At 34.6% G+C, this 27,721-nt stretch overlaps 1 protein-coding gene across 2 annotated transcripts in view; it reads left to right on the top strand.

Annotated features, from left to right (window-relative positions):
• Positions 1–27,721, top strand: part of klhl29 (kelch like family member 29) — a 608,122-nt gene that overhangs the window by 541,592 nt on the left and 38,809 nt on the right. For both annotated transcript variants that reach the window (XM_073933675.1, XM_003200753.7), the window contains 2 exons: positions 534–716; positions 5,501–5,681. In XM_073933675.1, coding sequence (XP_073789776.1) covers positions 534–716; positions 5,501–5,681 — 364 coding nt within the window. The remainder of the gene's footprint in view (positions 1–533; positions 717–5,500; positions 5,682–27,721) is intronic.

Raw genomic sequence — 27,721 nt, 5'->3', positions numbered from 1 at the left:
CGTAACACCCTGAGGAAACCCATACGAACACGGATGGAACATGCACACTTCAAACAGAAATGCTAACTGGCCCAGCCGGGACTCAAACCAGCGACTTTCTTGCTGTGCTAACCACTGTGCCACCTATCTAAACCATTGAAGTTAAAATTAGAATCAGAATCATAAAAAAGTATTCACAACATTTGTTTCCAACAGCATTGATGTATATTGAGTACATATATAAATTGAGAGAGTTATCATGCTTTTCACTTGAAACCCAGAAAAAAAAAGCTCAATATTTATTTTCCACCATGCCTTGTGTTTATTTTAGTACCTTGGCTCTCCGGGTTTCAGATTTTCACATAAGATTGCTGCTATCTGAAACTGCGTAGAGGAACAGCAATCTTCTTTGGGGGTCCCTGCAGTCCATCAACCCGCCATGAAGAATAACTGCACTTCCAGCCTTTGTCAGCTTCTCTATTTCAGCACATGGACTCCTGCACCACAGGGGCCATCAAGTACTCATATATTTGTATCCTCATTCTAACCCGCAGGTGTAGCAGAGGTTATCGTGTTGGTCGGAGGACGGCAGGCCATCGGTATGAACCAGCGCTGTCTCACCGCAGTCACATGTTTTAATCCACAAAATGGGAAATGGTATCCACTGGCCAGCGTCCCTTTCTACGACCGCGAGTTCTTCAGCGTCATCTCCGCCGGGGACAATATTTATCTGTCAGGTACGTCAGGGAAGCTCGTATATCAAGTGTTAACACTGGGTGGGCACTTTACACGCTTTCCAGATGCGCTTTCACATATATATCTGTAATGTGTATTGCAGTGATCTGATGAAAAATCAGAATTGCGGAGCACATTAATCTGCGTCGTATTTGACTCTTCTGGCCTTGTGATATCAAAACATTATTGGTTTTTATGACAGAAAAATGCAACACATCTTTTATCAGCTGAAGGCCACATTTCTGTCTCTTAGATCTAATTCTGGATACATTTATAATCTATGTAATCTTATAAATAAGTTAAATAAGTCTTATAAGTAAATTTATATATTTATGTAATATATACAGTGGGTAAGGAAAGTATTCAGATTTTTCACTCTTTGTTATATTGCAGCCATTTAGTAGAAGCACCCTTTTTTATTTAATACAGCCAGTCTTTTTGAGAAAGATGCAACAATTTTTTTCACCTTGATTTTGGGGATTTTCTGCCATTCCTCTTTGTAGATCCTCTTCAATTCTGTTAGGTTGGATGGTACAGATGTGGCTACTGAGAATGCGCGAGTGAATGAACGTGATCACACGCAGTGCTGCAGTACTGCGCGGCACAGCACAAAATGACAAGACACGACCAGCAGGGGATCGTTATGTAACATAGTAGCATACTAAACTGATATCAGGGTTCATACGTTCATAAAAAACTTGGAAAAGTCATGGAATTTTGACATGGCATTTTCCAGGCTTGGAAAAGTTTTGAAAAAGTCATGGAAAACAGATATCTGTATACTTGAATATACTGTAATATAGTGTTTTCTCTAGGATTATTTCCTGCTGTGGCAGCAGGCCTTTTGCACAGATCTGCCAATCATGGAAAAGTCATGGAATTTTAGTAGTAAAAATGTATATGAACCCTGGATTTACTGTAGCAGTCAGAGCATGTGAGCGGAGCTGAGCAGTGTCGCTAACTGCCCAAAGCAAGCGCTCAGTTAACATTCCGCTCATGCTCACCGGTAAACCAAAACTGCTCAGATCCCACTCTGACATAAAGTTTCATGTCAGAGAATCTAACCCTAATTTTTTTGTAACAAGAAATCTTACATAGCGGTCTAAAATTAAAGGACGTTAATGAAGTTCTGCCATAAAATAAGTTTCTAAGCAGCATTCAGATTTTTTAATAATATTTTAATAGGCTTAAGTTATCATCTGTGTAATTTATAGCCCGTTTGTTTAGACAGCTGCATGTATTATCTTATACTATAGCTTAACTGACGGTTAATCTATTTTAAACTACGGAGCTTTGAACATAATTTGAATTAAAAATTGGCTTCCGCAAGTTTAAAGGTAAAGATTTTTCAACACATTTCTAAACATAATAGTTTTAATAACTCATTTCTAATAATTCATTTATTTTATCTTTGCCATGACGACAGTAAATAATATTTGACTAGAAATTTTTCAAGACACTTCTATACAGCTTACAGTGACATTAAAAGGCTTAACTAGGTTAATTAGGTTAACTACGCAGGTTAGGGTAATTAGGCAAGTTATTGTATAACGATTGTTTGTTCTGTAGTCTATCAAAAAAAAAATTAACTTAAAGGGGCTAATAATTTTGAATTAAATATATATATATATATATATATATATATATATATATATATATATATATATATATATATATATATATATATATATATTTGTTGTCATTTAAAATAGAGATTGTGATTGTGGCAGATTTCAAAGTTCACTTCGATTGTATTTATTCAGTCCTTTTAATCTATTAATTGACCCGTGGCGTCAGTTTGATTGACAGGTGATTCAACCAATCACAATCAATCGGAAAATGTATAATCATTATGTATAATTTATTATTGCTTGACATTGCAGCCTGGCATTTGAAGGTAAAATGAATTCAAACAAACATCTAGACATCTGAAAATGACACTGGTTAGTTAACCAGTGCTCAGATAATTAAAGTTATAATATCCAGTTATTCTGCTTGTACATCATCATATTTCAAATGCCACTGCTGGGCAAATTCAATAAATCATTTTCATTCTACAGGTATATTTAAACCATGTTTATGTGGTGCGGTGATCATTAGGCGGTTGCTTGTTGTGATCATTCTGTTCTTTATATGTTTATCTTGCACTGGTAGGATTTTCTGGCTTAAATGTTGAAAGAGAACACATCCAAATCCCCTCTGCAGGATATTCTGGTTTCTAGATTTAGGGCTCAATGTAAAGGTGCAGTCATGCTAGTCAAATTTAGCAGAAACATTTTAAAAAGTAGTCGGCAAACTTCTTGCACAGAAGCCACTTCCAAACATCTTTTTGTCAATTTTTACATGCCTGTAAAACAAAACAAACACTTTTTTCTATCACAGAAAGAGAGCTTATTAATCTGTTAATTGAGTCTTGGCATCAGGACTTCCAATCAATCAGATTGATTGACAGGACTTCCAACCAATCAGAAACAATCAGAAAGTGTATAATCGTTGTGTATATTTTATCTCTGCTTGACATTGCAGCCTGCGGTTATCAGTGTAAATTGCAAACAAACATCTCTACATCTGAAAATGACACTGGTGTTTTTAACCAGGGCTCAGCTGATCAGAGTTATAACATCCATTCTTTCTGCTGGTACCACATCATATTTCAAATGCTGCTGCTAGGCATATGCTAATATTTAATAATTCAATATTTCCCGATAATGCACAGATTGCTACGGTGTGCATTTCTAAAATACAGTAAATAATTGTTTAAACGTTTACAGTATCGTTTATGTATATTCCAATTTTTGTATTAGCAGTGGTTGTTCATCACTTGAAGACTTAATAGGCAATATATTTTCTATTTGAGAGATTTTCACGTTCACGTCTACAATAATATTAAACATTCTGTGACCATATAGTACTTTTATTCGTTAACTCTGTACAACGAGACTTCAATTCAAAGTCACTTTAATGACTACTTTAAAGACTTTTAATACAAAAGTGTTTATTAATCTTGCTGATGTTGAATGTTTAGGTAATGCCCAATTTCACGTTAAAATTAGATGTCATGATCATTTAATAAATTAAGTTAATAGCAAATTACAGGATGTCCGCAGGGTCCTAAAAAGTCTTAAATTGCCAAATCTAAATTTTAGGCCCTAAAAACTCTTAAATTTACTGAAACTTTGTCTTGTAGGTCTTAAATGCTTTTAAACAGGTCTTAATTTTTCTATGTCCATGAAAAGCTACTCAGCCTGGCGACACCACCCAAACACCAACAATCCATTTCAGTAAAACTTTTAACAAAATGTTTAATTTTAACTCTATTTACCAATATAGTTTTGCTTTTAGTTTACCAATAAAAGTTCTCAATATATTTAGGGTGAGGACACTGACCTGGACAGACAGTTGAGCATATATTTAACTTCATTCATTAATTTTCCTTTGGCTTAGTCTCTGATTTATCAGAGCTTGCCACTGCGAAATGAACCGCTAACTATACCTGCATATCTTTTACACAGTGAATGCTATTCCAGCTGCAACCAGTACTGGGAAATATATTTAGCTTATTATAGTTTTCAAATCTTTTTAATATTTTTTTTTATTGCATCTATACAAGGGGTTGCTTGTTTTAACACATTATTTAAAGCATGTGGCTAAGAAATAACTATATTTTAAATTGTTAAATAGTAAAAATCTTTTCTTTTTCCATTTGAAAAAAATCCTTAGCCTTTAGCCCTGTATACCTGTGAAATTTAATTAGTAATGATCTTAAAAAGGGCTTTAAAAGTCTTAAATTTGACTTGATGAAACCTGCAGAAACCCTAAAATTAACTAGTCATTCATTCATTCGTTTTTGTTTCGGCTTAGTCCCTTTATTAATCCGGGGTGGCCACAGCGGAATGAACCGGCAACTTATCCAGGACGTTTTTACACAGCGATGCTTTTCCAGCCGCAACCCATCTCTGGGAAACATTCACACACTCATTTGCACACACACACTCATACACTACGGACAATTTAGCCTACCCAATGCACCTGGACCGCATGTCTTTGGACTGTGGGGAAAACCAAAGCACCCAGAGGAAACCCACGCATACGCAGGGAGAACATGCAAATTCACAATGTCTATTCAATGATTTGAATGCATTAAGCAATATTTATCAATGATAATTTATTGTCTTTTTGAAATATTTTCTAAAGGATGTTTAACAGGGCAAGGGATTTTTCACAGTTTTTTTGTTTTTTAATAATAATTTTTCTTCTTATAATATCTTATTTGGTTTATTTCGGCTAGAATGAAAGTTAAAAAATTTTAACCACTTTTAAGTCAATATTATTAGCTCTCTTAAGCTATATTTTTTGTCTACAGAACAAACTATCATACAATAACTTGTCTAAATACCCTAACTTGCCTAGTTAGCCTAGGTAAACCTCTAAAAGTCACTTTAAGCTGAATACTAGCATCTTGCAAATATGCTACTAGCTACTAGCAAATGTCTAGTCAAAAATAATGTACTGTCATCATGGCAAACATAACAGAAACACAAAAGTATTGTTGGTTATTATACCTTAAATTAAATTAACCTTTTTTGTAGCTTAGGTAATATTGCAATAATACTGTAGATAGATCGGGATAAAAGCTTTAGCAAGAAAATGTGATGCTGGTAGAAGACTCAAGTCGTAAATCATCATTAAACATTTTTCTATGAGTATAAATGCATGCTTAGATGTTTTTTCCTAGAATTGACATTGTGCAATGTCACGTCCTGATGGCGTGCGGTCTTGTTTCCAGGTGGTACAGAGTCAGGGGTGACTGTGGCAGATGTGTGGTGCTACATGTCTCTTCTGGACAACTGGAACCTGGTGTCCCGGATGACTGTCTCTCGCTGCAGGCACAACAGCTTGGTGTACGACGGCAAACTCTACACTATCGGAGGACTCGGGGTGGCTGGAAACTTGGACCATGTGGAAAGGTAATTCATCCTGCAGTTAACTACCTGGAGGGGGAATTAATGCGCAGATGCATTGTGATGGCTTTTCAGATGATTTATATTGCATGTTCACAGTCAAATCTGGATGAACTGGCTTTTTAGGTATTGGCGGTTACTTGTGAGTCATTGATGTGCTGCTTTTGTTTTGTTGAATTTTATTTGCATCTTAGTTGCATTTTATTTTGTTTGCTTATTTATTTTATTTTATTTGTTTGTTCATTTATTTTTAGTTTTATTTAATTTTATTAGTTAGTTTATTTATATTTTATATTAATTTATTTGTTTTTTTATTTTATTATTATTTTTATTTGTTAATTTATTTATATTTTATATTCATTTATTTATATATTTTATTTTTTTATTAATATTGTATTTTATTTTATTTGTTTTTTATTTTATTTTGTTTGTTCATTTAGTTAGATTTTATTTATTTATGTGTTTGTTTTTTATTTTATTTTAGATGCATTGTGATGGATTTTCAGAAGATTTATATTGCAAGCTCACAGTCAAATCTGAATGAACTGGCTTTTTAGGTATTGAAGGTGTTACTTGTTAGTCATTGATGTGCTGCTATTGTTTTGTTGAAATTTAGAGTTTGATTTTATTCTTCTGTTTCCAGTGGTTTTATTTTATTATTAGCATTATTATTATTTATTTTATTTTATTTTATTTTATTTTATTTTATTTTATTTTATTTTATTTTATTTTATTTTATTTTATTGCATTGCATTGCATTGCATTGCATTGCATTGCATTGCATTGCATTGCATTGCATTTGATTTTTATTATGTTATTGTTATTTGTTAATTTATTCATTCATTCATTCATTTTCTTGTCGGCTTAGTCCCTTTATTAATCTGGGGGATGCCCTTCCAGCCTCAACCCATCTCTGGGAAACATCCACACACACATTCACACACACACACTCATACACTATGGACAATTTAGCCTACCCAATTCACCTGTACCGCATGTCTTTGGACTGTGGGGGAAACCGGAGCACCCGGAGGAAACCCATGCGAAGGCAGGGAGAACATGCAAACTCCACACAGAAATGCCAACTGAGCCGAGGTTCGAACCAGCGACCCAGCAACCTTCTTGCTGTGAGGCGACAGCACTACCTACTGCGCCACTGCCTCGCCATTTGTTAATTTATTTATATTTTATTTTATTTATTGTTTATTTTATTTGTTTGTTTAAATATTTTTTTATTGCATTGCATTTTATTTCATTTGTTAGTTAATTTATATTTTATTTTAAATATTTTTATTTATTTGTTAATTTTAAATTTTATTATTTTTTGTTTGTCTGTTTGTTTGTTTATTATTTTATTTGTTTTTTATTATTTGATGTTATTTTATTTTATTTTATCGTGATATCATATTTTTCACTCATTGACAGTCATTATGGCCAAAACAATTCATGGTAATATATTTAATATATATGCAATTTTACATATTTATATATTTAATAGCCTTGAAAAAAAATATGTTGTTAGATTTACCTATTATTATTATTTTTTTTTATTATTACTACTACTACTACTACAACTACAACTATAGTGAGTAAATTACTATTAATCCATATTACAACCAAACAAACAATTATATCTACAGTAAAGGAGACTAAATAATTAATAAATTAATGCTTTAAGTTAAATTCATCTTTCATTTATTCAATTTTTTTTATGCCAAATAATTACAGGAGACAAAATAAACCATTATTTTATCATTCTTATTAAAAGCAAAATAGCATTGAACTTTACTTATATTTCACTTTATACTGAAAATTGTAAATAATTTGTGCAAAAAAATGAATATATTAAATAAGGCCTGTATTATATTATGTGAGTTTTATATGCAGTGATAAAGGCATTTTAATTAGCATTGGATTATAAACCTACATGATCCTAATGAAAACACACAGGATTGTTTGAAGAACAGATGAACCTGCTTTTGCAACTGTGTGCTGATTCTATTGCTTTATTTTCAAAGCTGAATGTGTTTGCCCATATTAAGGATTTCCTGGATGTGTTTGGCTGGATGTGTTTTCTTGGATGTGTTTTTCTGAATAAGAGGTGATTCAAAATAATCTTTTGTAATGAATGAAATGTGATCAAACAACCCTTTTCATTGACCAGAGTTGTATTTTGCTTGCAAGCTTTCTTGGTTATCCTCATTACAAGTGCATTTAATGCATAAAAAAATCAATTGTGTGGTCAACATTCATAATTGCAACTTATGATCAATATCAATTTGCCTCCACAATGATTCTTTAATTAAGACTCTGGAAGTTTGGCCTGAAGAAAATCCAAAGTTTCCCTTTTATAATTACGCGCCTTAATACACCTTAATACGATTCTTCCGACAAGAATCGAGTGCAGCAAACCCGAAAAAAAAATCAATTGACCGTGTGAAGCACTGCATTATGGGAATGTATGTATACGGTATATTTAAGCATTTCTCTATTCATATCTGAATCTGTTTAACCTCTCGGAGCAGAAAATGCTGTGGTGCTTTAGTTTCAAGTGGCATATGAGGGCAATACTAAATGGCACAATCAAAAAAACATTATGGCTTGTATTAAAGAAGCCATTGAAGCTTATTACTGGACTGAAAGAGGCTCATGAGTGTCTAACAGCACCAAATCAAAACCTATAATTTGATATTTGGTTCATTGTATTATGACGCAGCATCTTTTTCCTAACACCCATAGACTTAATAACCAAGAACTTCAGAAATAATGAGCTTTTCCTGCTATATGTGAGCTGTATCTAACATTTTACATTTACCCACATGTTAACTGCTTTTTAACCTCACCATGTTAGGTTTGGGAAACTTCCCATTTTAAAGAACTCAAATAAATCACTTCAATTAAGGCTTATCAATAATAATTATCATTATACATAGTGAAAACTGAGTGAGAGGTGCAATTGGCTTTCTGATTTATTTTTATGTGTCATGAAATTAATGTTGCGCTTGGGACTTTAGTCATCTTTTGTGTTTACTGTGTTTTATTCCTCCAGATTATTTTCGCTTGTATTCCATATACACTACCTGACAAAAGTCTTCTCGCCTGTCCAAGTCTTAGGAACAACAAATAATAAGTTGACTTCTAGTTGATCATTTGGTATAAGAAGTGGCTAATATGAAAGGCAAAGGCCTCTAGATTACTCTTATTTTACCAAAATAAAATATGATCATGCCTTGTTTTTTAATGATTTAATTAGGACAGTAAGGTCTGACTTTGCTTAGACAAAAGTCTTGTCACCTAACAGTGACCTGTACAGTATAGAATATAAAGTCATGCTGCAGTTGAAAAAGAATTAATATTGTGTTTGACTCCATGAACTTGAAGGACTGCATCCATACATCTCAGCAATGACTCAAATAACTGATGAATAAAGTCATCTGGAATGGCAAAGAAAGCGTTCTTGCAGGACTCCCAGAGTTCATCAAGATTCTTTGTATTATCTTCAATGCATCTTACCCCAGACATGCTCAATAATGATCATGTCTGGTGACTGGGCTGGCCAATCCTGGAGCAACTTGACCTACTTTGCTTTCAGGAGCTTTGATGTAGAGGCTAAAGTATGAGAAGAAGCGCTATCCTGCTGAAGAATTTGCCCTCTCCTGTGGTTTGTAATGTAATGGGCAGCACAAATGTCTTGATACCTCAGGCTGTTGATGTTGCCGTCCACTCTGCAGATCTCTCTCATGCCCCCATAATGAATGTAAGCCCAAACCATGATTCACCAAACTTGACTGATTTCTGTGAGAATCTTTGGTCCATGCAGGTTCCAATAGGTCTTTTGCAGTATTTGTGATGATTGGGATGCAGTTCAACAAACGATTCATCAGCAAAATCTACCTTCTGCCACTTTTCCAATTGATCAACTAGAAGTCAAGTTATTATTTGATGCTCTTACAACTGGGGTCGACGACAAGACTTTTGTCAGAAAGTGTATGTTTCATATAGGGCTGAACATTATTGAAGAAAATAACATTTTAGTTTTCATTATAGTTTTCTGCAGTTGAAGGCAAAATTATTAGACGTGATGCATCATCCAAAATGATGTTAAATGAACAAGGTAAATCTTTGCCATGATGACCGTAAATAATATTTTACTAGATATTTTTCAAGACACTTCTAATATTAATTATTTGAATAATTATTATCAAATAATTTTAACCTTAAAATGGTTTTGAAAAATAAAAAACTGCTTTTATTTTAGCCTAAATAAAACAAATAAGACTTTCTCCAGAAGAAAAAATATTATCAGACATACTGTGAAAACTTCCTTGCTCTGTTAAACATCATTTGGGAAATATTTTGAAAAGAAAATCAAAGGAGGCTAATAATTTATATTTCATTAAGATTTTTATGTTACTTTACCTTTTTTATTAAATTTAGCAGGTTTCAACTATCAGGTTTCAAGTGTTTTTAAGTTATAAAAAGTTGAACTTTATTTTTAGTCTGTTTAATTGTAGATTAGAACTTTTAACTAGAGTTTTTTTTTACTGCATAGTTTACCTGATTAACCTAGTTAAACCTTTAAAATGCATTTTGAGCAAAATACTAGTATCTTGTAGTATAACTTGTTAAGTATTATGCACGGTCATTATGGCAAAATCATAAGAAACTATGAATATGTTTAAAAATGTTTGGGTAAAAGTTTGTTTAAAAAGTCTCTGTTTAACAGCGCTTGAGAAATATAAAAAAAAATCGTAAAATTTTCACATAAGGACTAATAATTTCTTTCTTCAACTGTATATTTCAAAATGAATACAATTTCAATGACCTGGGACTACTTCAGCAATCCAGTTCCTAAAAAATAATGGCACACCTTCATCCTCAATCTTCATCAGCCAATCAGAATCAAGCATTTAACACACCAGTAAAATAAACATCCATAATACTGCTTTAGAAAAACTTGTTATAAATATTTGTGGTTATTCAGTCTGGTGAAAGTTAATTTAATTATTGGTATACGTTGTCTTTTAATATAGGATGGATGAGCTGTGAGGAGATCAATGCCACCTCAATGTACCCAGTGTTTAAAAAACACTTGCAATGGTTGTTTACATAATACACACAAAGCATCGTGGAGCATAGGGGAAAGGGGAGTATATCATCATGTTCTATGAATTATGCATGTTATTTCATGTATAAAGCCCTCAAGCGTGCAGTCGTGTACTGTATATACTGTACACTGTTTAGCATTCGTCACCCAGTGGACCGCTTCAACCTACGTGTGAAATCGATATCTACTCCAAATCATTATAGTTTCATTATTGCAAGTTTAGCTGTACGACTTTGGAGTGTACCTTTAACTTAAGCAACGCCACAGGCATAAACAGTTAGTAAACAGCATGTCATTTGAGTTTTAACAAGCTCAAACACCTTGAATACTAGATTTGACTTTGCAATCTGGGCAAGTGTATATGGTGTTCGGCTCTACTGTACGAGTCTACATCTGATTTGTTAAGCAGAGGTTGATGGAAATTTATTTTACGGCCCTCATCATTAAATACACTCCAAAAATATGGATATAGTCTAAATTGCGTGATTTTAATGTTGTGATTTGTTTTGGAAAAGTCTTATTGGTCCCACTTTATATTAAGTGGCCTTAACTAATATGTATTTACACAGAAATTAATAGTTTGTATGTACTTACAATGTACTTATTGTGTATATACATGTATTTACTGTGTACTTATGCTTGATTAAATACATGTATGTAATTACATATGTAATTAACTTTTGTAATTACATTTGTAAATACACTGTTGACCATCCCTTACACCTTAACCCACCCTTAAACCTACCCATGCCACCAAACATGTCCATAACCCAACCTCTATCCCAACTCAAAAGCACCACAAGTGTTCTCAAATACATTATAAACACAGTAAGTACATTGTATTTATTTTTTGATGTAAGTACATAGTAGTTAAGGACACTTAATATGAAGAGAGACCATCTTATTTGGTTTATTTGGACTAGAATAAAAGTAGTTTTTAGCTTTTTTTTTTTTTTAAACCATTTTAAGGTCAATATTAGTAGCTTCCATTAACATTTTTTTTTTCAATTGTCTACAGCAGTGGTCCCTTGGTCTACCGAAATATGTATATTCCACAAGCTAAAGCTGATCTGTCAGTTCTTGTCATGTAACTCACATTGTGCTTACGGGACTTTTTTTAAATATGTGCATCTAGAACAGTGGTTCCCAACCTTTTTTGCCTGAGACCCCCTTTTCCTCTGGAAAATATTGTAAGGCCCCTCCACATGTAATGATATTATTGCTCATATAAGTTTGTAGAAATGCTGACGAAAATGTTTATGACTATATCTAAATATGTTTATGCACAAATAATAGCCTAATTTCAGGCCATTTATAACTGAAAAACCATTTTCTCAGAGGATGACAAGCTGACAAAACATTGCTGTCGCTCTGATACAAGTTTTATTTATGGAGAAAAGTACAAAGCACTACAGTGTTTGTGTGATCTGTGTTTGTCTGAGAAAATTAGTCTTACCTAAATGGGAATATTCCACACAAGATAAAGCTGATCGGTCAATTGTTGTCACGTGACCTGCGCTGCACCCACGACGACCCGGGGTTCATTGGTGCGAGTGCATCACGCCGCTTGTGCGTGCAAGCTGCACACCTCTATTGGAAACAACAAAATTGTGCAAACTCTAGAAATGTGCGGTATGCGAACGACCCCTAAAAGGCCGCATCATTTGCGATCTCCATCAGTTGATCATCTTGCACAGACATGCTGGATTTACCTGATTTGTTGACAAATGGGTTGCGAATCCATAACTACCTTGGCAGTTTGTGGGTTCTTCACTGGGCATTTTCCTCTTAGCATAGAAACTTTCCAAAGACGTCTCTTTCTTACTCATTTTGCTGCTTGTGGGTTAGATTGTATGTAGATGTAAGCAAGAGAATACGGTAATTTTAAAAAATAAAAATAAAAAACTTTTCAAAATAAAAGATTGTTCAGACTCAGATAATAAATAAAACAGAAATAATTAAGGATTTCTTTTGCGGTCCGGTACCAACTGATCCACGGACCAGTGATTGAGAACCTACACTGAACTAGGGGATAAAATAAAGTTAGGCAACATGATCATTCTCCCAACTGTCCAGTGCTAAGAAGTTTTTAAAATTTGACGTGACCCCCCACAGAGTTTGCTGAGGCCCACTTATGGGCCGGGACCCCCCTGTTGAGAACGGCTGTTCATGTGACAAGAACTGATCGATCAGCTTCCATCTCCATTGGAAACAACGAACTTTAGAAAAGACACAGGCTCTAGAAAACTCTAAAAAAGACACAATATGCGAACAGCCCCTAAAAGGCTGCCATCATTTGCAATCATCAGTTGATCTTCTTGCACAGCCTTGGCGGATTCACCTGATTTGTTGACAAATGGGTTGCGAATCCATAACTACCTTGGCAGTTCATGGGTTCTTCGCTGGGCATTTTCCTCTTAGCATAGAAACTTTCCAAAGACATCTGTTTCTTACTCATTTTGCTGCTTGTGGGTTAGATTGTATGTAGATGTAAGAAAGAAAATACAGTCATTTTTAAAAAAATAAAATAAAAAACTTTTCAAAATAAAAGATTGTTCAGACTCAGATAATAAATAAAACAGAAATAATTAAGCATTTCTTGTGCGGTCCGGTACCAACTAATCCACGGACCGGTGATTAAGAACCTACACTGAACTAGGGGATAAAATAAAGTTAGGCAACATGATCATTCTCCCAACTGTCCAGTGCTAAGAAGTTTTTAAAATTTGACGTGACCCCCCACAGAGTTTGCTGAGGCCCACTTATGGGCCGGGACCCCCCTGTTGAGAACGGCTGTTCATGTGACAAGAACTGATCGATCAGCTTCCATCTCCATTGGAAACAACGAACTTTAGAAAAGACACAGGCTCTAAAAAACTCTAGAAAAGACACAATATGCGAACAGGCCCTAAAAGGCTGTCGTCATTTGCAATCTCCATCAGTTGATCTTCTTGCACAGCCTTGGCGGATTCACCTGATTTGTTTACCAAGGGTTTGCAGATCCATTCGTTGGCAGTTCGCTGGTCCTGCACTGGGCCCCTTTCCCCTTAGCTAAGAAACTTTGTTGGCAATTAAAGTAATCTTTTTTTGTTTTAAGTTTAGAGAACGACTTGTTAGAGTTTAATCTCCAATTAGTTTGAAGATTTAGAAGAATTTCATGTTATGTTTTAAGGTTTCCCCTCATGCAGATTTATTAACAACATTGCTGTTTGTTGCTTTGCTCAGTGAGCCATTACTGTCCTTAAGTCTCAATTAACCGTAGGCATTATTAAAGCAGTTGGAGTTTGAACTGAATAAATAACAGAAAAGTCTTATTGTCCAAATGAAGCAATTGAAAATAGTTGGCTTCACAAGAGTAGGCTGTGTCCACAAGCTAATTCCAAGGAAACTGATTAGATTTAAATGGTTCAAAATGATTTTTGTTCATGAACTTTGCTTGCCTTAAAATAAGTTGGATTAACATAATTTAAATGTGTAGAAAGGTTTCTTTTAGTGCTGAACTAACTTACTCTCTAATGCTGGGTTCCACTCAGTTGATTTATGTTGAGACAACAAAAAATTATTTAAGTTAGCTTATTAGCTTTTACAAAATTAAGTTTATTGAACATAGAAAAATAAGTCCCCCCAAAAAACCTGAAGTACTGTGTTTCCTTGGTCTGTAAAACATTGTTTGGGAAATATTTTTAAAAGAATATAAATTTCATAGGAGGGCTAATGATTTTGATTTCAACTCAATCTCTGACCCATCCCAGGTCAGGCCACGAAACTGAACATTGCATCACCGAGACAAATCTTTTCATTCGCCATCTTTAAAGTCCATCTTTGATGAAAAATATAGTTTACAGAGTCTAGCTCCATCTTTCCTGGCCTCCTTCGATCGCTAACCCGCTTAGCTCGTGGCCCGCCATCTGTCTTATGGTGCGTTTTCATGCGCTCAACCATGAAATCATTCACGCTAGAAGCATGTCTTCAGTAAAGCCTCCTCTCACGGCGACTGTTCGCTTCATTTCTGACACCCAGCATGAGTTCATCGGGACGCTTCTGTCCCAGAGTCACACTGCTGGTGCGTTTAACCTGCCGTTGCCACGAAACAGACTGTTTAGATTCACTTTTTGCTTTTGTTTGTGCACAGAAATACTGTTAAGTGGAGTTGATTGCTGTTCCAAAAAAAATAAAATAGCAATGCTTCCTCACTAATTTAATTTTGTGTTTAATGAGCTCATATAGACAACACATTATATTAATAAGTTCATTCATTCATTTTCCTATGGCTTAGTCTCTTTATTTATCAGGGGTTGCCACAGCGGAATGAACCAACAACTATTCCAGCATATGTTTTACGCAGCAGATGCCCTTCCAGACGCAACCCAGTACTGGGAAACACTCATTCACACACATACACTATGGGCAGTTTAGTTTATTAAATTCTCATATAGCGCATGTCTTTGGACTGTGGGGGAAACGAAGCACCCAGAGGAAACCCACGCGATCTCTGGGAGAACATGCTAACTCCACACAGAAACATCAACTGACTCACCAGTGGCTCAAACCAGCAACCTTCTTACAGTGAGTGGACAGTACTAACTATTGAGCCACCGAGCTCAATACTTCAATTAATACTTCAATACTTCAATACTTCAATTAATTATACTTCAATACCGAGCTTTGGACTTAGCAAGCACAAAGAAACAGCTACGTGTGCAGCATGACATCACTTAATTGCAAAGACGCTATTGGTTAAATGCCGGCAATTTAGGAAGCAGCTTGAAGCGGAAAGTGCGAATACGTAAGCGGCCTGGAGGTATTATAAAGTTGATGACGACAGCATTGCCATTGCCAACATTGTGAGATATGTAAACTTGGCATTGCAAGAGGTGGAAAGGAAAATAATACATTTAATACAGCAAACCTGATAACCCAGATAGCATACAAATGTGGGCCACTTTAGGCAGTTATGCTGCACTGGTGGCCTTCTTCGGCCCAGACAAAATAAATGTGAGCCTGAGGTGGCACACCTGTACAATGGCGAAGGGGTGCCAAAGATTCGAATTAATAAATGGGCTATTTAAGGTGAAGATTTGGCTCTTATGGCAAAATGTAATCTGAATGTGAGCCTAATGTGGCCCATGTGGAAAATGATCAATTTGGCCCAAATGAGGGAGGACAAATGTGGGCCACAGTTGGCAAAATAGTGGCATAGTCATTTAAGGGTAATCTGGGTCTAATCCTAAAGTGGCTCACACGTGTATGTGCAAATGTGGCACAGTTATCTTAAGACAAATGTGGGCCACTTTTTGCAAATATTTGGTAAAGTAAGCTGTGGCTAATTTAGCTGAGAGCCTAATGTGGCCCAGAGAAAATATGGCAAATGTGGCCCAGTTATTTTAAATCCTATGTGAGCCACTTTTGACATATATTCGGTTCAGTAAACTCTGGCTAATTCAGCCATTAGCCTATAGTGGCCCAGAGAAGATATGGAAAATGTGGCCCAGTAATCTTAAAACATATGTGTGCTAGTTTGGCAAATATTCGGCTCAGTAAACTCTGGCTAATGAAGCCGTTAGCATATAGTGGCCCAGAGAAGATATGGCAAATGTGGCCCAGTTATCTTAAAACATATGTGAGAAACTTTTAGCAAATATTCGGCACAATAAGCTTTGGCTAATGTGGATTTGAGCCTATGGTGGCCTAGAGAAGATCTGGCAAATTTGGCCCAGTTATCTTAAAACATATGTGGGCCACATAGACTAAAGTCTCCATCATGGGGAAAGGTGTTTGCTTTAGTTGAACAGAATTATGAAGGTTTATAAGCTAAAAAACTCACTGAGACATCAATAATCAGCGTATAATCCTCAACAATGGTGACAATTAACAAAATGAACATATAATAAAATAATACAAATAATAAAAACTGGAGCATCAATAAGCTATTTAATGTATCCATACTACAATAAATGCTGGGATTTTTTTACTTTGCCATAACCAGCAAGTGTAAGGTGTAGGCCAGATCTGTGCCAGACTAAAAGCAAACTGTGATCCAGAATAGGGTCAGTTCTGGTTAATTAGGTTGAATTCTGGCTGATATGTGATATTGCTATGGCTTAATTGTGGCCCAGATCTGGCAAACAGGAGCGGACCGCCTAAGTGGCATCATTCCATGCGGTATGTGGGCCGGATGTTAGTGTGTGGTGTGGAGTGGATTTCAGCCACATGAATTTTGCTAGCTGGAAAGACACCTCGAAAACAAATGTAGAATCTTGATTTGAAATTCCGTCTCGCAACTATTTCACAGTGAAACCTCTGTCAGCCCTTTATGAGAAGATTTCTAACAAACTACTTGTCCTGTTATAAGATGTACTCCATGTTTCGTTCACCACAGACATGTGGAGTTTGGCCGTATAGCTCCAATGTCATTTCAAATAAAAAACATTTACACTTTTGTGTATAAGATGATGCAGTTTTATTTATATATATATATATGTAATTATATATGGCTGTTTGGCCCCATAACAAATGTAGAACTTGTAAAATTGGCATCCTGCAGTGCTATACTCCATTTAAAACTATTACACATTTTGCTAATGATTTTATAATCATTAAGAATGCCGTTTAAGTGCCTCATATTAATTTAGACCTACATGGAATAATTGCACTTTAAAAATTCATTTATCACTCTCCAGGACCATTTAAAATGAGCTAATGAAGGCTAAAAGGGTAAAGAAAAATGGCGAACACTTAAAGTAACTAAAATATTCATATCAATTTCAACCTCAGATACATTACAATATATGCTTTGCATTTATTTGCATATGATTATAACACACGCAGTTCTTCAGCTATAAAAAAGAGATAAGAGGTGTGGGAGGGATTCATCTCATTTCCATGAATTAAAAAAATATATTTTGAGCGGAAGGGCATAATAAATAACACAAACTGAGCATGAACGCAAAGCCTAGGCTGCACAAACAAGCCAAGAAATCAAGAAGCAGAGTTTAATTTTAATAGTGTTAAAAACAACAGAGCGGAGCGCACGAGGTCATGCTTTACGCACCGATCTCCGCTCTAATGCTTTGTGTTGTTGCACTCATTATCTGAATGAACTCGGCAATTATATCAAATATTCCACAGCTATTCCACTGTATTATCTATATGAGCTCATTAAACACAAAATGGAGTTTATAGTCTGGAAGCATTGCTTTTATTTGTTTTGGAACAACAATCAACTCCACTTAACAGTTTGCATGTGCACAAACAAAAAGCAAAAATTAAATCTAAACACTGTGTCGTGGCAACAAAATTGCATAAGATGGTACGACTTTAAAGCATGCCTTTACATTAAACCTGCAAGTACACTGGAAAAAAAAAAATAGTTCATTAGATTTATTAAATTTTTTTAAGGTAAGTGGTTGCAAACAATGGATATGGGCTGAATTTAAACAAACAAATTAAGTTGAACATTACTACATTTAATTTGTTTGAATTTAGCCCATTAAAATTGTATGTAACCACTTACCTTAAAAAAGATCAGTAAATCCAATAATTTTTTGTGTGTGTCTGTAAAAAGTGTTGCCTTACTTAAAAATTTAGAGTAAACCCATTGGCTTAAAAGTGACAAGTTGACTTTACTAAATACTATATATATATATATATATTTATTTATATTTATACAACAGTTCTGTCTGGTTCTTGAATCTGATTGGGTGATAGCCGTGATATATTTAAGTAATATCAGCACCCGTACAGCCTCTTTATTGTGTATTACTCCGCCCACATACAGCCAGCAAAAAGCAGACACTACAGATCTAGTTTAAAAGATGCTTGCTCAGCTGTTTAGCTGTCAGCTTATGATTTGAATCCAGAAGAAAGTAGTTCCTCATACAAAAGGGTTTTTGAGACTCTGCGTGTTTGATTTAGTTTTTTATATACACAATTATGCCGTCAAACTGTTGTATAAACGCAATATCACACTCGTAGCATATGTATACTGCTCATTCACCAATGTCACTTAAAGTGAGGACAAAACAGGTGATTTTGCTCACATTTTAGGATTACAAGGCTGAACAGCATGAACAGCCATCAGTCTAGAAACATTTCCCAGTATATCTTACTTTCCCAGTATAAACCATTTTACCAGATTATTGTTGTGTTTGCGATAAATAAAATTGCTAAACACATGCGGGCATTTCTTCTTTCTTCTTCTTTTTTTTTTTTTTTACTGAACTAGTCTGCAGTAATGAAAATAGGAGACTCATTAGAAAAAGATTCCAACCAAAAAGTAACTCAGGGTTATACAAAGAGTGGAAAAAACAAAATACATACATTCCTGATATGCGAGTATTATTTCACACTCAATACACTACAATTACTATGGCTTAAATACAGCACTGCAACATTCAAGAGAGAGAGATCAACTTAGAATGTCACACACCAACTTTATAATGTTTTGATGAGATGTAGTTTGAAAATGTGCAAATCTTTCTCCTCTAAGGGCTTATTATGTGGTTTCTGTAACCATCTTATGGAAGGACACCAATTGTCTTTACTCTGCTAAATGATAGGCTGATGGATGCTAATATGCTGTATCTCAGAAATGGTAAATATTTAACATACTGTAGGCATTATCCTTATAAATAAACTTCATAGTTGCAATCTAAACAGCTACATTCACTCCTAAAAAAGCCTCGAAAGTGCATTATGTTGTCCAACAGCTGCAAAATTTGTCAAACTGTAGTGATATTGATCTGCTCTCACTCGATGTGGGCAGAGTAATAAAAAAGGGTGAAGAGGGTGTACGAGTGCTGTTATTGCAGAATATCACAAGCCTGTCAGCCAATCAGATTTGAGAACCAGAACCATATATAAATATATATAGTTTCAGCATCGATATCACAATTTGCGCATCTGCAATAAGCACATCGCAGGATATGTAATGTTGAGTATGAATTATTGAGTTAAGTCTGAGTTGACTGGGTGCAACAGAACTCAAGGGATTTGGAAAGTTTAACTACAATAGACTTGAAGTTTATCATTTGCAGTTTTATTTTGTTAGTTTTTTATGACAGGTTTCGTTTGTTTGTTTGTTTGCTTTTTCTTACTTGTTTCTAGTGCAAATATCTGCATTTCAAAGCAACAACAAGATTATTTCACTTCCCCATTGGCATATTATTTTGCTTGTTTAAGGAAAAACTCTTTTGACTCAAGGTGTAAACAAAACAATATTTTTCTTGATTTAAAAATGTTAAATATAATTAACTATAAACAAGACAAAGAAAAGCATGTTTTGCATTGTGATTATTTAATTTCTGTACCTGAATACAGTTAGACTTCACAGAAAAATGCCAAATAGCTGTTAAAATCATATTTTAAAACTGTATTCATATGGCAATATTTATTACAGAAAAAAAATCGTAATATCAGATTTTTCCAGTATTATGCAACCCTACACTGTAAAAAAAATCTGTAATTTTACAGTATATTTCCAGCAGCTGGGGTGTCGAAAAAAAGGTAAAATAATGGCCGTTAAATTTACAGATATTTATTCTGTAAAATAAGTAAATTTACTGAAATTTACTTAAATTAAAATTTCTGGTAAATTTCTGTAACTCAACCTCTGTTATTTTACAGTTAATTTATGTAATTTAACGGTCGTTATTTTCCTTTTTTTTCAGCATCCCAGCTGCTGGAAATATACTGTAAAATTACAGATTTTTTTTACAGTGTAATATTTACCAGATCAGACCATTATAGAACGAAACAAATCACATTTTACTCCAACACTTACCTCATGAATCTAAAACAAAGAGTTATGATTCAATAAATAAATATCTAAAGTTTCAAATATGAACGTATGATTATGCTGCTTGAAAACTTTAGATATTTAATGTTAGTCTGGACAGAGGACAGTATATGGACATAGTTAACCTGCAGTATTGTGTACTTTTCCAAAAGTATGTGTACAATACATCTTCAATGAAGTGTATTTGAGTATTTCTTAAGGTTTTGTGTTGTCCATGAATAGTGTGATAGACACTTTTTTCACACAGAAATGGTTGTTTTGTTTTTTCATGGAGCCACTTCAGTTGGGAGTCCCATGACAAATATACAGTGAGGCTGTACTCCATTAGACACCATCATAGGTGTGACAAATGAATGGATGGCCGGGCAGCTCGATGCCTTACGCTCGCCTGCGCTCAGAAAGGCTTTGTGCTCCGAGATGAGCGATTCCCCCCCTGAGGGGCCATTCACTTCTAGTCTGTCCCGGCCCATCTTCAGCGTCCCTCCACAGAAACACTTTGACAGTAATCCTGTTCCTATTGTCCTCTAACCTGAAGAAGCTGTCAAGGCCTTCACTGCTCCCTACTGAGCTCAGGGTTACAAGCACTTTATTCCACACACTCTCCATGCACACTAGACCTTAGATATTTCGGACCAGTTTTCAGGTCACTGTAAAGCCGAGCAAATGTTCTGACTAACACTTTTTAGCTGACTGGCTCGACATGCCAAAAAAATGTTCAGGACGTCTGACTGATTCAGAATAACAATTGTGAGAAAAAAAAAACTTGCAAACTTGGAAAGTTTTACTTCAAGTGCATTGTGTTACTTCACCTCGTTTAGAGCGTCATTATGGGTGTTTTACTTTACAACTAACGTGATTTAAATAATGGATCTGCAACAGAGAAACTAGGTTTGAGAAACACTCCTTACTACATCGTTCTTTTCCCAAACGATGCATCGTACTATGATAGCTCAGCCGCGAGTTAAAGGGCACCTAGGTTACCCCTTTTTTTCAGATTTAATATAAGTCTTTTGCGTCTCTAGAATGTGTATGTAAAGTTTTAGCTCAAAACACCCATCAGATTTTTCATAATACCTTTTACAAGATCCTGTTTTATACATTTTTCCACCAGGCGGTAGTTTTGTCGTACTGCGCCTTTAAGGCAAGTCCTCCCTGCCTACTGTTTCTACGTGCCTTCCCGCGTGCCTTAATCTCCTCCCTCGGCTGCGTCAGACAACAGACAGACTTAGGCCCCGTTTACACTAATGCGTTTTTGTTTTAAAACGCATAAGTTTTGCTACGGTTACGCCATCCGTCCACACTACGCCGGAGTTCTCGAGCGCCGAAAACGGAGCGTTTCGAAAACGCCCTCCTACGTAAAGTTGCGGTTGGTCTGAAAACCGCTCCAATTGGTCCACCGTTTTTATGTTGTTAAATTGAAAAAAAAAAAAGGACTGGGTGTGTTTATATCACCCCAATATGATGGTCTATACACTATATATACACATATGTCTGTCTAAATAGCTTGAAAAGTAGATTTTTCACCATAGGTGCCCTTTAAGTAGTTGTTTGGGAAACGCAGCCCAGGTTGATCAAAAAAATCTGAAAAATCAATTTGTTTAATTTATGAATCAAACTATTCCACTAGTATGCATGGGTTCTGTACCATTTGTCAAGCAAATAAAAAAAAAGAATTAAATAAAAAAAAAAACAATTCTTAAGCGAGGCAATTTTTCTTGTCATTATTATTCTATGTCTTTTTTGTTGCATTCCATTCCATTTTCCCAAAGCACAGAGTTTGTTAAAATGTCAATACAATACAGTATGCTGCTGCAATACAGGTTTTTTTTTATTATGAATTCATTTCTTAAATTTCCTAAAGTTATTTTTTTAAGTGACCATTATTGAGATCAGTGTTGATTGGACACTTAAAAATCCTTTAATTTACATCATCCTCCAGTGCACTGAAAATATTTTAGCTCAATTTAATATTTCTTCAATTTTGACCCAGAGCAACTTACGGCTAATTCAACTTAAAAGGCAAAGTTCACCCGGAAATACGGGTTTAGAATCAAATTAAGTAAATTATTAGGAGAGCTGTCCCTTTAATATTGAATTACGCTGAGTGTGTGTGTGTGTGTGTGTGTGTGTGTGTGTGTGTGTGTGTGTGTGTGTGTGTGTGTGTGTGTGTGTGTGTGTGTGTGTGTGATGAAGGGTGAAGGGGGCGTGATGAGCATGTCTACGACCGGCCTGCGGGTGTTCGGCCTGTCCTGTGGGCCGCGTTCCCTCACGACCTGCTGTGATAATCCTACACGCGGTGGGATTAAGAATCTTCAGAGCGCTGTCACCCGCTGCGCCGCTCGCTCTTCATCCGACATCTCCAGTTTGCTAGTTAGAGACCCATCCGCTGCCTCTCCTTCCTTCAGCTGGTGAAGAAAATGAGTATGAAGAGGAGCCAAAACCTCCCCGAACCCCTTCTCTAATTACAAAGCGCTCCGCTCGTGTTCACCCAGCCCCATACGCGAGACTGCGGGCAGCATTGGACAGCCAGCCTCCTGGAGCGCAGCGCTCGGCGGGGTGAATCGCTCCCTCAGTCCACTAAGCTCAGGGCCAGAAAAAGCTTCATCTTCTTCCATCATCTCAGAAAGGGACGCGTTTAGTCCTGCTGGGCGACTAATGAGAGGAATCTGGGCCTCGTATGGAATATGTTTGCGTTTCCTCCCAGAAGAAGGAACTTGTAGGTTTTCTTGAGGCATTAAATTATAGTTGGAAGTGTAGTCAAATAACGGAGATTATATAGCATTATATAATATTTTAATTACATTATATTATAATGTTACATTATTATATTATAAATACATTATATTATATAAAAAAACGGGTTTATATATTGAAAAACTCAGGTTAGGAGAGAGCTACAAAAACATTCAATTCAAAGGCTAGAAAAGTTATTTAGGGTGTGATTTGATTTCAGGCTTATTTTAAAGGGGTGTGAAGATTTTCTATAGGCACTGTATTATGTATATATCACTATTACACTAGCAGTAATATTACATACACATATCCCTATTACAATAACACTATTTTGTATAGTTATGAATTGTTGTCATTATTGATATAAAGTGTTGTCTAAATACTGTAAATGCTACATAATTTTAATCTTTTTTATAAAAGAATTGTTTTTTTATTGTCATTTATATTTGTTATATCTTTAATTTCTAAGTACTGGTAAATGCTGGCGTTGTTGTAAATAATTTAGGTCTTCATAAAAAATTGTTTTTATCATTTCATTATTACTATGTTTCAATCTTATTATATTTCTGCGATATGTATTTCTTCAATAATTTGTTTCATATAAATAAATAATATATATTTAAAAGACTTAATTTAAAAAACTGTTAATATATAAGTTGTTGTCATTTAAATATCGTGTTAGTATCACTATAAATACCGGTATATGTCATTTTAATATTTTAAATTCGCACCTTTTAGTTTTTGTCATTTTATTATAATTACTATGTTTTGATGTATTTATATATTGCACACATAAATCGTCTCTGATTATTAATGCTTGTCAGTGTTTGTGGAGTACTTAAAACCCACAGTAATTGCTATATATATATATATATATATATATATATAATGTAAAAAATGTTAAATGTTCAATTGTTAAATTTTTGTCAAAATTTGAAATGATTGCTTTCTTATTGTATGTAGTTTCAAATGGAATTATTACTCCAGTCATTGTTGTTTTTTTTTACTATTACCATTATTAATTATATTATTTATACCATTAAATTATTAATAATAATATTAGTGTGATTCTGAAGGATCATGTGACTCTGAAGACTAGAGTGATGAAGCTAAAAAATTCTTCTTTAAAATCACTGGAATAAATTATTTAATGAAATGATAAACTACTTTTGAACAGCTTTTATAGTGCAATAAAATTTCAAAATTTAATAATTTGTACTGTATTTTTGATTGAGTAAATGCAGCCTTGGTGAGCAGGAGAAGCTTATTTTAAAATATTTAAAAAACCCACTGACCGCAAACTTTTGACCAGTAGTGTGTGTGTGTTTGTATGTATGTATATATTTATATATACACACTCACTACTGGTCAAACATTTGCGGTCAGTGGGGTTTTTAAATATTTTAAAATATACATATACATATACGTATGCGTGTGCGTGTGTGTGTGTGTGTGTGTGTGTGTGTGTGTGTGTGTGTGTGTGTGTGTGTGTGTGTGTGTGTGTGTGTGTGTGTGTGTGTGTGTGTGTGTGTGTGTGTGTGTGTGTGTGTGTGTGTGTGTGTGTGTGTGTGTGTGTGTGTGTGTGTGTGTGTGTGTGTGTGTGTGTGTGTGTGTGTGTGTGTGTGTGTGTGTGAGTGTGTGTGTGAGTGTGTGTGTGTGTGTGTGTGTGTGTGTGTGTGTGTGTGTGTGTGTGTGTGTGTGTGTGTGTGTGTGTGTGTGTGTGTGTGTGTGTGTGTGTGTGTGTGTGTGTGCGTACAGTTAAAGTCAGAATTATTAGCCGCCCTTTGAATTTGTTTCTCTTTTTAAAATATTTTCTAAATGATGTTTAACAGAGCAAGGAAATTTTACCAGTATGTCTGATAATATTATTTCTTCTGGAGAAAGTCTTATTTGTTTTATTTCGACTAGAATAAAAGCAGTTTTTAATAAAAAAAAAATAAAATTTATTTAAGGACAAAATGATTAGCTCCTTTAGGTATATTTTTTTAAGCTATATTTTTTCCAGATAGTCTACAGAACAAACCATCATTATACAATAACTTGCCTACTTACCCTAACCTGCCTAGTTAATCTAATTAACCTAGTTAAGCTTTTAAATGTCACTTTAAGCTGTATAGAAGTGTCTTAAAAATGACCTAGTAAAATATTATTTACTGTCATCATGGCAAAGATAAAATAAATCAGTTATTAGAGACAAGTTGATAAAAGAATTAAGATATATTAAGAGAAGAGAAAGCAGTTATTTAAATTTTTAATAAATATTTAACAATTTTACTTTTTTACATTTAATAAACGCCGCCTTGATGAACAGAATAATTTTCTTTAAAAAAAAAAAAACATTAAAAAAAATAAATAAATCTGACCCCAAAATCTTGACCGAGACATATATGCATTTTATTTCATTTATTTGTTTGTGAATGCAGCATGCATCATATGCATCATCATCATTGCATATTATAGCTGATTCTAGCTCCCTAAAAAACTAACCAACAGATAAAAAAAAATTATCTGTTGGTTACTTTGTGATCAAAGTTTCCTCACATCAAGTATTGACCTTGTTCTGATTCAGTTGCCAATGGGAGAAATGACTAGCAATATTAAACGACAGAAACAGTCAAAATGATTGCTCTACAAACAAGTATGTTTATAATAAATATACATAAAAAGTAGAATAGTAAAATAAGAAAGTATCAGTTTGCTAATATAAACAAACTGTTTTTAAACGTCTAAAAATCAATGGAAGCGAAGGAGATCGAAAGTCTCAAGCCAAAAAGATTCCAAACTCAGCACCTGCTCGCATCTCAAGAATAAGAAAGTATAAATATTTCCCATACAGACACAGAATATTCAGTTGTATTCAAAACTTGTTTAACAAGCTAAAACATGATTCCAGAAAGCCCAAACTCAGTCAAATCCAGCACAGCAGTTACATTGAATCTAAACAGATCTCATGCTAACTCATCTAAACAAACCCCAAAAACAGCCAGCAAAGTCAATGGTATAAAACATTCATCAGTGTTCGAGTTAATTCGCATCGGACACAAAAATACAAATTTCAGGAGTTTCAACAGACAGCAAAATTGTAGTATTTGGCCTTGCCTGAGGTTACTAGTAACTCTAGCTTTGGCTCCGGTAATATTGAGAGATTTACTTCATGAAAAATGACTGGAAACAGATAAAGCCTTTCAACATTTACAGTGCGTGCGGAAAGGGGGTCTAAACTGTGAATATTCAGTGACCCCGGACTCTCACTCCTGCAGTCGTGTGTGCTTTTGACAGGGATATATTTCGACTACACCCAAGGAGGGTATTAGGTTGGTGGAAGTAATGGATGTCTGAGCGAGACTGTGTACCATCAGCCAGATAAATGACTGGCTGATGCTTTGGGAGATTTCCAAGTTGCACCGGCAGGCAACTCATTTCTCTTGTTCCTTCCTGCTTTTTCCTCTGAAGCCTCCAGCTGTGGAAAGCCCAGGGTTTGCTGACGGAAGATACGGCTTGTGCTTGAGAAACAACAGAATGATGAACTGAACCGCGGGGAAGATTAGGAATATCCAGAGAGATATGCTGGCTGTGGCGCCGTGAAATATATTAGATATTGTACAGGGTAAATAAATGAAAGGTCTGGTGTGATGTGTAGATCTGGAGATCAGGAGTGTGGTATTTTGGTCATTTCATTTATGAGAATAATCATTTTTAACGTGCGGCCAGTTTCACGTTAATTCGGATGTACAAAGAGAATATGCGTGGGATTCGGCATACGCAGTGTTTCATACATCTGAGTTTTTTACTGCATACGCACGTTTACAGCTTTGTGCGTACGCAATGTTTTATTATGATTCCATCGCAAGTCTTCGTACAAGAGGCCCCAGGGCTGTGGTGTTATGGTCATTTCATTTGTGAAAATTAATCATTTCTAATAGTAATTTTTTTTAGATTTAAATGTCAGTTTTGAGCTTAAATATGCAAAATCTTTTTATTTATTTATAAATTTTATATATATATATATATATATATATATATATATATATATATATATATATATATATATATATATATATATATTTTTTTTTTTTTTTTTTTTTGCATTTTATATTTTATATTTTAGACTTTTTAGCTTTAAATATTGCAGTTTTCCTTTGAATTAAAGGAGTTTGGCTTTATATATTAGGACACTCCATAGATTAATAAGGGTAATACAGGTTTTTTTTTCCCGTAAATTAATAATAAAAATAATTATTAAATAAATTAAATAAAAATAGAAATAATTTATTTAATATAATAAATATGCAAAGTTTTTGCTTTTTTATTTTAGATTTTTAGCTTTAAATATTGCAGTTTTTAATTTGAATAAGAATACGTTTGGCTTTATATATTAGGGAGCTCTACAGAGTAGAAATTCATTTTAGA

Source organism: Danio rerio, chromosome 20 (genome assembly GCF_049306965.1).
Source record: "Danio rerio strain Tuebingen ecotype United States chromosome 20, GRCz12tu, whole genome shotgun sequence".
NCBI classification, from domain to species: Eukaryota; Metazoa; Chordata; class Actinopteri; order Cypriniformes; family Danionidae; genus Danio; species Danio rerio.
The sequence above is the reverse complement of the archived record's forward strand: the minus strand, read 5'-3'. Positions and strand labels throughout refer to the sequence as shown.